We start from the raw sequence: 11,246 nt of genomic DNA, 5'->3' as shown, positions 1-11,246 counted from the left end.
AGTTTCTAATTTTTCTGTTCAGTTACCAATTACCTTGAGTAATACAAAGTCCAGCATGTGCCTCTCCTGGGGATGGCTGAACACCTGCCTGCCCATGGGAAGGAGTGAATTAATTCCTTGTTTTGCTTAGCTTGTCTGTGTGGCTTTTGTTTTCCCTATTAAACTGTCTGTATCTCAACCTAATCTTGTTAAAGACAATAGTAAGTGACAGCTGCTCCCACACAGCCTACATAACTTTTCAAGACTGATCTACCCTGCTTAACCTGCAATATGGTGCAAAATCAAAGTAATTGTTGTTAAAATAGACTGTGCTTTGTGCTGGGCTGCTACCTTTGTGAGACACTCCCTCTGGCAGGATGCTCACCCACTCAAACTGCCCAACACGCTTCACATAGCAACTTTTTATGTGTTCTTACATTATTGATAACTTCTAAAGCAGGCAGCTCAGTGTGGTTGCAAGGCTTTTTAACCTATGTTGTTATTGTTGACAGACTGCAGATGCCAACTGTTTAACTCCCAAGGAATCTGGAAAGTCAGACTACAGTGAACACTGCAGTTGTCAAATATTTTGCCCTACATCATAAAAGCTAAATACATTACTTTTCTCAGCCAGCCACAGCAGAGCGTGATCAAAGTCCTCAAGTAACAAATGTGAACTTCCTCACCTAACCCATTCCCACGTAATAAATTGGATCAGCTCTGGTGTCCACATTAGAAACCTACACTTCCAGACTGCTACACAGATCTTTGTAGTCCCCGAGTCCTGCACCAAGCCCCTGCAGTCAGCGTTGCCCGCTGTGCTGCCAGCCTGGCTGCAGGAGCTCCGGCCGGTGACAGAGCCCATGGCCCTGCACAAAGCAGGGCTTGTCACCCGTTTGCAGCGTGTTGCTGGGTGGGAGGGCCGGGAAATGCCAGGCAGGGCCAGGCTCTGATGCCCTTGCCCCCAAAATCATGAGGTTTTCCTGGAATGAGCCTTGTTTTGCTGACAGACACTTGTGTACAAAATAATGTAGTGACTTTGTAGGCACCGGAGGGCTCCGCCCAGGCTCCGGGGTGGGACACAGAGCTCCAGATGGCCTCAGCAGCCAGTGTTTTCCTGGGGGAGCCCTGAGCCCCCAGCCTGCTGAGAAAGCAGGTGGTGTGGAGCAGCCACAGTCCCACTGCTGCGCTGGAGACTTGGTCCACAATACAGGCTGAACAGTTTGTGTCTGCAGGGTCACTCCTTCACCCCTGCAGGTCTGTGCTTCCCACCACTGCACCGGCTTATTGTGCAGTCCCTCCTGCCAACACTGCAGCACAGAGTGCCTTTTCCTATGGAAGCGTCCTGTGGAGAGGTGAGAATTAATGCCCCTAAGCAGTAGTGAGGGGAGACATCATCCCAGCGGGAAAAAAATCCCTCCACTCTCACCTTGAAAAAGAGCTGCTTGTGTTACTATCTGGAGTTTGTGCAGGTGCGTGCTGATGTGTGCCAACGGCCCAGAGAAGCCAGGCTTTTCTCAGGGATGATCCAAACAAAGTTTGCTGGTTGAGCTATGGCAGCCTCGCTTGCTTGCCTCTGCCCATAGAAGGAGCCTGAGAGGACGAACTAAATTTAGCTGGGTTGGTGAACTAGTCCCCTGCCCAACCTGCCCAAAATCTGCACTTTATCTGAGCAGCAGGAGGCGTATAGGCCTGGTGTCAGGTCAGCTGTACCTCAGATGAGGATTGGTTTTGGGGTTGTGGTTTGAGCTTGGCTATTTGGTTTATTGCTTTATTGCTTGGCTCTTTTTTTTTTTTTTTTTTTTTTTTACAGTGCAGCTGTGCTGTGGTGTGATTCATTGTGAAGGAGAGGAAACACAGGGTGCAGCAGTACAGCATTGGTGAACACAGACAGGACTTTCCAGGGCAAGGACATGACCCTGTCTGTAGCTGTTGCAGATGCACCCACTAACTCCAGGGGCCCTGTGCTGGCCACAGAGGGCCTGTGTGCAGCCACAAACCACTGGCAATCCGTTTTAAAGGAAATATGACACATCTTAGAAACTGTTTATTTTTACATGATTAAGAACAGCCATCATCTCACTTAGAGGTGCGAGAGAAATAACCACTGCAGGCCTCCTCTGTGCTCTACACGGGTGGAGGTTCTGCTCCTCAGGCACCACACCATCAGCCCTTTGTCCAGGGCACGAGGGGCACATTGCTGCCTTGGCCAGCCACATGTGGTTCCCCCCAGGGGGAGCCAGAACAGGGACTGTGGCTACTTAAACCTTCCCCTCTTCACTCTCAGATTCCCTGGTTTCCAGCAATTACCATGTGATCATTTTTCTCATAGAGCTCAGTTTGTGACTGGGGAACAAAGGGCCATCTGTGGTGATGCAGTAGCAGGAAACAGTGCGTGCCCAGTCCCATCATCATGAAGCAGTGCTGGACACAGAGGAAGCAGCTCTCGACTACCTTGCACTGGGCACAGGCCACCAGGCTGCTCTGCAGCTTGGCTGTGCCCACCTGCCCCTTGCTGGGTGCCAGCAGGCAGCTGCTCACAGCTCAGACGGCTGCAAGACCAGCCTGACTCAACTTTGTAAATCCCTCCCACTATTCTCCAAGATAAACACAGCCATGCACTGGGCACCTCTTCTGCTGCACTGCATTCTGGGAGCCACAATCCAATGCACAAGGAAAACAGCAGAAAACAGACACTTCTAGCTTGTGGATTCACCCCATTTATTGCAGGCAAACAGATGGCAAATAACTAGAACACAGAAAAGTTGTAATCTGACTTTGGCCTCTGATTTTCCTGTGTGATTGACAGCACACTGAAGGAAAAAAAATTTGTTTATTAAAAAAAAAGTGAAAGAGAGGATGAAAAGAATGTGCAACAATTAGTGACATTCATGTGAACAGATGGAGGATTAATAATGACAAGAAAATTCAAAGCCATGCCTAACATTCCTTATTGCAAACAAGATTCTGCAGGGGGTAGGGATAATGCTCTCCAAGGAGAATCAGCAGAGGATAAATCATCCACACTGGCTTTGTGAGCAGCATGTTTACTTTGGGAAGACGGTGACCACCTCGTAGCCCTCCGGGGGAATCACCCGTTCCCGCGCGTGCTTCTCGCAGTAGATCTGGTCTTCCACAAAGAAGTGTCCTTTCTGCTTGAGGTTGGTGCCGCAGTCGCTGCACACGTAGCATTCGGGGTGACGCTGCTTGTCCCGGATCTTCACAAACATCCCTCTGGGGAGCAACCAGCACTGCTCAGTGCCCACTGTCTCTCTCCTCCCCAGCCACCGCCCACTCAGCCCAGACCCAAACCAGTCCCAAAGGTGAACCATTTTCTCCTGCTCCTACCTAACAAGTCGAAGTATAGGCCCTACCTCTGGTCAGGCAATGTTAACAGCACTTTTAGAAGCCAAACATATGCTGGCATGGAAACTCTCCTCTAGAAAGTGTTTCCCAGTATTGCCTGCATAAGCTTCACAGGGATAGTTCTATCACCTGTGGTGGCAAGAATTACTGTGATGGCATCTTTAGCTGGTGGCTGCAGACAGCACAACAGCATTCAAATGCCCAGGATCAAATGGCAGGCAGTACCTTGACCATCTGGGGAAGCAAAATCCAGGTACAAACCAACTGGATGGCAAAACAAATACAGAAATGCAGGGATGAACACTGCACAGCCAGCACTGCCTTTTTGCTAGTGACCGATGTGTGGGAAAAGTACAGAGACTAGATCCTTGTTTTAATCTCAGACACGGCTGCTTGGGAGCTGCAGTGAACAGATCCAGCCAAATGTGGGTCAGCTCTTACTGAAGACTTCACAGTTCAGCCCAACAGATGACTAGGAAAACTACAAAAACTACACAGCAGTTTGTTAACTGCCGTCAGCCCCACCAACAATTTTCCAGTATTATTTTGTTCCAGCAGCCATCTCTATTTTCTGTAATTCATTAGTTTTGAGTGCTGTTCAAGGCCTTGTGCTTTCTCTCCAGACCTACCCAGCTGGTTGAATAATTACAGGGTTTGTCACTGATTCATATTTTACAGGCTATGGATTGCCTCTCTAATGAATCTGCTGGTCCAGATGCTCCAGGCATGCCGAGACCACGCAATCACAGGGTAGCGGGTCTCAGCAATAATCTGATAGCTTGTGGCAGGCAGCATCTGAAAAATCAGAATTCTTCCATGACAATGCAGGTTTGGCTACCAGTACTTGGCTACTGTGTAGTCAGCTGTTAAGTTAAGGGGGTTGCAGAGGAAGAATTTGAAGAATTTGAGGTTGAAAAATGGAGCAACTCTAAGACATAGTTTTTCAATGCTGGGTCCCCCATGTGGTTGCACTTATGATACAGCAGCTCTGTATCAAACCCAAACCCCATGTCTGCTGGAGTTGGATTTTACCCACATGAAGACAAAAACCAATATGTCTGCATAAACACAGTGGAGGTGTGAGAGTGGGGAGTAGAACGCAGCTCTGCAGTCCCCACTGCCTCTGGTCACCAAGGCAAGTCTCCATGCCATGCCTGGGAGCACTGAGACAGGAAATGCATTAAATACACAGGCCCCGAAGGAAAAGGTCATTTTGTTTCCAAATGCTGTAAACAGATTTCAGGTCAGCCAAACACTGCAGCAACAACTGCCTCAAGGTTTGAGTCACAGGGACTTGCTCTGGTTTCCACTGATACGGATCTGTAGATGGAAACCCACCTCCTGCCTCACTGCAGGGACCTGCAAAGTTAGTGTTATTAAAGCTGGTGAGAATAAACGTGCCTTGAGTCTCCTGGATGCACTGGATGTGGGTAAGTGAAGCTGTTTGGGTGCACTACCTGAGCCCCTGGCACAGGCACGGGCTGATCACCTGCAACCCCAGGGACAGGCTTACTTACACAATGCCAGATCCACACTTGTCGCACATGGGCAGCTTCTGGGCATTCCCAATCGATGAGGCCACCTTTGTGGTAGGGGCTTTGACACTCCTAAATCCGGACGGTTTGGTGGGGTCTCCTGGGGGTGGAAGGAGAGTGCTTCAGAGCATGTGAGATGCGTGGCTTGAGGCTGTTCTTCCCAAGCAGGTGCTCTGCTGGGGGCATGATATTCTTTAATCCCAGCTCTGAGGCAGGGATTCATGCATGGAAAGTGGACAGGGATTTAGGGATGTGTGGGGAGGAAGGAGAGGAGGGACACAGCTGAACCTCGCCCTGGAAATGTGAGGGCTTGATATGGTGGGCAGTCAGAAGAGATTATTTTCTCATCTTAAAAGCCCATCAGACTTCAGCTGATGTGTCTCACATGCACAGATGCACAAAGCAAAGCAAAGCCTGAGCCTTGGCAGCACTGGAGTCTGCCTGATATGTCCTGATCACACAGAGCCAAGCAGATTCCCAGATTTGAGCTCAGAAAGAGGTGGGTGTTCTGTTGGGAGGACTGTCAAAGCCCTTTTCCAGTCTGCTGTCTGTTTTACAGTGGAGTTGGTTCCCCCAAGACTCCTAGAAGATTTAGTTAACAAACTCCTTCTCGCAGAGCCCTGGGACACTGGGGATAACCTTGCACTCCCCTGCTGTTGCATAGCATGCTCCACCTATCTCCCTATTGCAACTTCTCTGGGGCAGAGGCGGCCTTCTCTCCTGCAGAGCCTTTGCAGGAGACATTGTGCTGAGCTGGATGCCTAAATCAGCAGTGGATCCTAGATGTGGGATACGAGGGAAGCCTTTAAATATCTGCAGGGAAAAGGGAGCCATTTATAAAATGACACCAATGATGGGACTAATCTCATCTACATGACTTTTCTAAGGGGTTTGACACCAGTTAACAAGGGAAGGAGGCTGCTGAGACTCCCACAATATTTCACCAGAAACACCCTGGACTGTGAGGGACACTGATGAAACCCTTCAGACCAGTGTCAAACCAAGAGCACACATCCAATGGGCATTCCCAGCGCAAGGGAAAAACCCTCCAAAGACAACCCTGCTGACCAGCCATGTCAGGGACTCACCACAGCCCAGGGCAGCATCATTGACAGAAGAGCAAAAAGGGGGGGAACTGCCTACCTCAGCTGTGGGGCAGGTGATGCTGCTCTGGTTTGCCTTTAGGACAGCCTTCAGCTCAGATGTTCACACCCAGCTCTGTGCAGATGCTGGTCCAGAGGTGCAAGTTCCCTAACCCTCCAAACATGGCAAGAGCCACCTGCCCTCCAAGAGTTGCTGCAAGTGACCCTCACTGGGAAGCAAGCAGCAGCAATCACATTTTCAGACTCCTATCACTTCTCTTCATTCCCTGGCACTTTGCTCTTATCAGCAACATTGACAACACATTTTTAAATCTCCTAATCAAGCACCCACAGGAATCGTGGCATGTTCCACTCAGTGAAACACTCTCCACTTTTGAGTACAGGGTCAGGCCTTAAAAGACCAGCCATGGTGCTTCCAAACAGCCACACTCGGCTGCTGTGCCTGGCCCAGGCTCTCAGCTGGTGTAAGTGCAGCCCACACAGTCAGCGATGCCCCAAGGGCCTTGTCCCAGCTGGGCAGTGGCTCACAGCTGTCATTCACACACCACTGCCTGGAGCCCGGCTGGGAGAAGGCGCCATCCAATGTGCCATTTATCACAGGGAATGCCATCCAATGTGCCATCCAATCACAGGGAATGCCATCCAGTGTGCCATTCATCACAGGGAATGCCATCCAATGTACCATTTATCACACCAATGATCTGACTCACAGCAGTGTGTGTTTGTTTGCTGCTGGCCGAGCAGCACAGCAGGCTGGGCCATGGAGCATTGTCAGCTCACTGTGGAATAATGCCAGAGCCTATCCTGGCCCCCTGATAGGGCAGGCAAACCTTGTGCCAGAGAATCCCAACAATGCTGCAAATCTTCAAAGAAAGATAAAACAGAGAGGCTTTTGCTTCTTATCTTCTTCGCACTACTAAGCACAGGGGAGGACCTTGGCTTCGTGAGAAGTCCGGGCTACTCCTTCCATGCAGGAGCTGAACCCTGAGGGCAAGCTGCAAACACTCAATATTTAAAAGACTCTTTCAGGTAGATATTTTAACAGCATATTAGAGACTCCATGATCCTGGTTTCTTTCTTCCTATTGTTTCCTTATTTCCTTCATGTTGCTGTTTCCCTACAGATCCCTCAGACTTACCAGCTGATCTGTTTCTCTTTGTGGTGAATATCTTAGCACCAGGCTTTTTTTGGATTAAACTGAATGTACCACTGCCAAGCTAATAGCACAAAAGACTGGCCTAAGGACAAAAAAAAGGTCATTCTTGGAATTCTTTTCCCATTCATTTATTTTATTTAAGGGGAGAAGAGAGCATGATTTAGCCCTCAAATAAATTAATTGGCTTTTTTATCTTAAACTCTATAGCTCCAAATTGTACAAGTCCAGGCCTAAGATCAAGAATGCCAAGAAGAGCGAATTTTCAGAGGTTAAAAGCTATGAACTGCTCACTGTAACCCAGCTTCTATATTTTTACATTCAGCTGCAGAAGGGGACACTTTTTCTTGTATCCCCTGGGGATGGAGTTCAGAAGCAGTAGGACTCACTGAAGAGCACTATCTTGTGATACCATCCAAAGTCTTGACTCTAGGATGGTCTTTAGTCAGTGAATACTATCTTAAAGGGGGCAAAACTTTAGAAACTATAGGAGATTTTGTAACTTTAAAAATTCCTTCTTGATAACTAAATGTTGCAAGGGTTTATTTCCGGAGCACTCACTCAATGATTAAGCAATGATGTGGGCCCATAGACATTGAAGCTAATAATTGAGAGAATAGGGAGGAAAGGGATGGAATTAGTGACAGGGTCTGTAGGTTTCTGCAGAAGACACCTACATGTGCTACCTTGAACACTCAACAGCTGAATGGAAAATAAAGTTTTAAATGCTACTCAACCCAAAGAACAGCAGAGGGGAAGAGCTCAGATCAGGTACTCACCTTTCTCCTCTGACTCCAAGATCTCTTGCAACACAAGAAACGAAGCAGACTGTCTGGGTGGCTCATTTGACTCTTGATTCTCCTGCAGCATCTTGTAAACCTCAGATTGTTTGTCTATGGCAATGTTGCCTGGGGTCTGGTTATGCTGATCTAAACTGAGGAAGGAACAGAGAATCCTCCTGTTAAATGGATGAACACTAAAGCAAATGCCTCTAGCAAAACTTTCACGATGCATCACATGACTGAAGAATGAACGTGCAAAGCACACGCGCTGCGGGAGGTGCTGGGTGTGCTCCGGGTGGGGCTGGCACGCTGGGCTGGGCTGTGTGCCCACACTGCTGTCAGCAGCTGCTCACCGACTGCCCCCAGCCAGGGTTCATGCTTCACAATGACCTCACACTCCAGCAGCTAAAACCTGCCCAGGAAATCACAGCTCTGTTAATAGGAAAGTAAAGAATTCATGTGCTGGGATGGGAATCCCACCTAGCAGGTGTGCCATCCATGCATGTTCCTTGCGTGCATAAACTACCTTACACTGCTACCTTACACCACTGTGAATCTCAAACTAAGTTTAGTCCATTAAAAAGAACTCTTTGCAAGTACCCTATGAATAGCTTGCAAATGTCACCTTCATGAAGTAACAGCTGTAGGGTCTACCGAGAAGATTGTCTGATTGGAAGTAATTTAGTCTGGTTATCAAGTGAGCATTATTATTCTTCTAGGTGGAGCCCATTTACAGTATTTTACTAAGGTTAATGAGCAGGTTGAGGGCAGAGATTTCTGCCAGCTAAGGCTAAGCCCTCAGTGCAGCTGCCCTGAGGTGCTGCTGCCACCCCTCATGTCATGAGGGACTTGCATCCTCGACCTAGAGTCCAAGGTGCTTCAGGGGCAGCACAGGGTCATGGAAAGGGTGGTCATTGTGCCACTCAAAGGGTCTTTGGGGAGTAAAAAGGAGTCTGGAGGCAGTACCTAAGATACTCCCCATGCAGTGGGTAGAGGATAGGTTAAACTGCAGGGGGATATTTAGAATACCCCTTGGGAAAAGCTTTCCAATATGTCTATTGATACTGAAATACCAGAGGAGATTGTTGTGGACAGCGAGGAACCTCCAAACTAAAGGATCTGAAAACAGTCTAGACAAATCTGCAGTGGGAATTATTTAAATCAGTGGTTTAAATTGCAAACGCTGGACTAAGGGATGGACTAAAGGACACAGGAAGTTCCTGCCTACCTTGTGTTCTGTAGCTGCAGTAAAACACATACGATAAAATGAAATAGCTGACAAATCTCCTCTATAGCTCAATTCTATAATGTAGTCTTATAAATGTAAATGGTCTACTCAGTTTCACCATTCTTGCACTCTGTGATTGCATGAAAAGTACATAAACATCCTGAAGTTCAGACTAAATTGCAGAGGGAAATCTTTTTCTTGAGGAGGCAACTGCATCCTTTCAATGCCAATGACCGATTGAGTCATCTGGGAGTTACTCTACATGATAAACTCTTCAAGCATCAGAAGTAAAATCATCACATGAGTTATAAAATGCTATTTCCATAAAAAGGATTTCATAAAATGTTTCCATCTTTAGCAATTTTCAGTGGAGCAGGAAGCACATGAGACATGCAAACAGTTGAACCTTTGAAGTCTGAATCTCAGTTACTGAAGCTTCTTACCCAAATAAAACAATTATGTGCCTTCTATTAGACAGAAGATGGCCCATGCTCCACATGACATTCATCTCATGTAAACTCATATACTCCCACTGCTCTATCTATCCATAAAAACATTATGCAAGAAGCCTTTCATTGCAGTTTGCATACTAAGAATGTTTCAATAACATGCATCCAAAAGGCAGAGGCTAAATAATCTTAAAAAGCATTAGACTCAAACAAAGCCTTCACATTTCAACCATGCATTGTGGCAGTGCATAACATACAGATCAGCTCTCCCAGGTGTGCACCCTATATGTCCACTTGCACATACAAGATGTCCAAAAGGCTATAAAAACCATCAAACTCACATTTGTACCAGCAGAGTAAAATACCTCAAACTGTCAGGGCAGAAGGCCATGCTGCTTAAATGAAACAATATCTCCAAAAAGTATATGTATCTTTCGAAAGGGCAAGGCCACAGGCACAGAAATTGAACCTGCAAGATACTGAGTCTCTATATGCCCGCTGATTTTGGCACCTTCTGTTACACAGGTACTTTATCTGCAGCAATCACCAGCAACTGGTGTCCTTTTCTGTGTACACGAGTTCCCTCATGCAGAAACTTTGTAGGGAACAACCCCAACATTCATTGGGTCTTAGACTCACACAACCATTACTGGATTACTGTCATGCTGTTACCATGGGAAACTTGCAACACTGACTAATATTTGATCACTGAGCCTTATATATTGGCAAGAAGATAGTAATAAAAACCATAAAGACACAGTCTTGCACAGAATCTTCAAAATGCACAGTTTATTTTTTACTAATGATATTTTACTATTTTATACCAGCCTATTTTGGCAAAGCTTACAAGGGTCTCAAGGCTACAGGAATGCCCAGTGCTTGGAGCACCCCCTTTTGCCATTAAACAATTGCTGATGTCTGGGGCTCCTTTGTGAGCACTATTAGCTCTCCAGGCCAGCACAGAGAGCTGTCAGTGGGACCACTCCTGGTGTGCATGGTACTGACTACAAGCCAGAGCACTGACTTACAGCAAGCAACTGCACTGAGTAACAAGGCAGGAGTAAATCCTCAGTCTCCCACTATCTCTTGGCTCCTTGCACATGGCAAAGCTTGGCTGTGTGTGTCCAGGGGTGAGGACACCAGCTTTTCTGCTTTGAAGTACATGGTTCCCAGAAGGGAACCGTGAGCAGTCCAGGAGCCATGAGATCTGACTGTGCCCTTTTCTGCCCCATGGAAGCCCTGGGATTGACCTCTGTCCTGGGCTGCATGTCACACAGCTGCAAGCTGCTTGGTCACATAGCAGAAGGGTCACAATTCATCCTTGACTGGACTCCTGCAAGACCCATAAATGGGTGCTTTCTGTTTCACCTGTCCTGACACTGAAGTCCTTGCTATAAAACCAGAGGCTGTCACTTAGAGGCACAGGCCACGGGGTTCCCAAGTACCACAAAGTCGACATCAAACAGCACCCAGGCTTTGTGATGCTGCAGCTCACCACAGGTCCTGCAGACCTCAGAGCATGCTGAGCATCCTCCACTCCTTTGGGCAGAGGTAGCCTGTGCTGCAGCAACCTCTGAAGACAAGCAGGCAGGGATGGGAACAGACTGTCCCTCCACGTGCCTGGTGCCTGTCAGACTGCTCCAAACTCCTG

General features: G+C 47.6%; 1 protein-coding gene across 2 annotated transcripts in view; it reads right to left on the bottom strand.

Moving 5' to 3' along the window:
* Positions 1–2,683: 2,683 nt before the first annotated feature.
* The window catches only part of PDLIM1 (PDZ and LIM domain 1), a 44,700-nt gene continuing 36,137 nt past the window's right edge, over positions 2,684–11,246 (bottom strand). For both annotated transcript variants that reach the window (XM_084210337.1, XM_084210338.1), the window contains exons 5-7: positions 7,916–8,070; positions 4,863–4,980; positions 2,684–3,213 (exon numbers count right to left, since the gene is read on the bottom strand). In XM_084210337.1, the coding sequence (XP_084066463.1) occupies positions 3,027–3,213; positions 4,863–4,980; positions 7,916–8,070 (460 nt within the window). In that variant the 3' untranslated portion in view covers positions 2,684–3,026. The remainder of the gene's footprint in view (positions 3,214–4,862; positions 4,981–7,915; positions 8,071–11,246) is intronic.

Source organism: Fringilla coelebs (genome assembly GCF_963513975.1).
Source record: "Fringilla coelebs genome assembly, chromosome: 8".
NCBI classification, from domain to species: Eukaryota; Metazoa; Chordata; class Aves; order Passeriformes; family Fringillidae; genus Fringilla; species Fringilla coelebs.
Note: the sequence above shows the minus strand (reverse complement) of the source record. Positions and strands in the feature narration are given on the sequence as shown.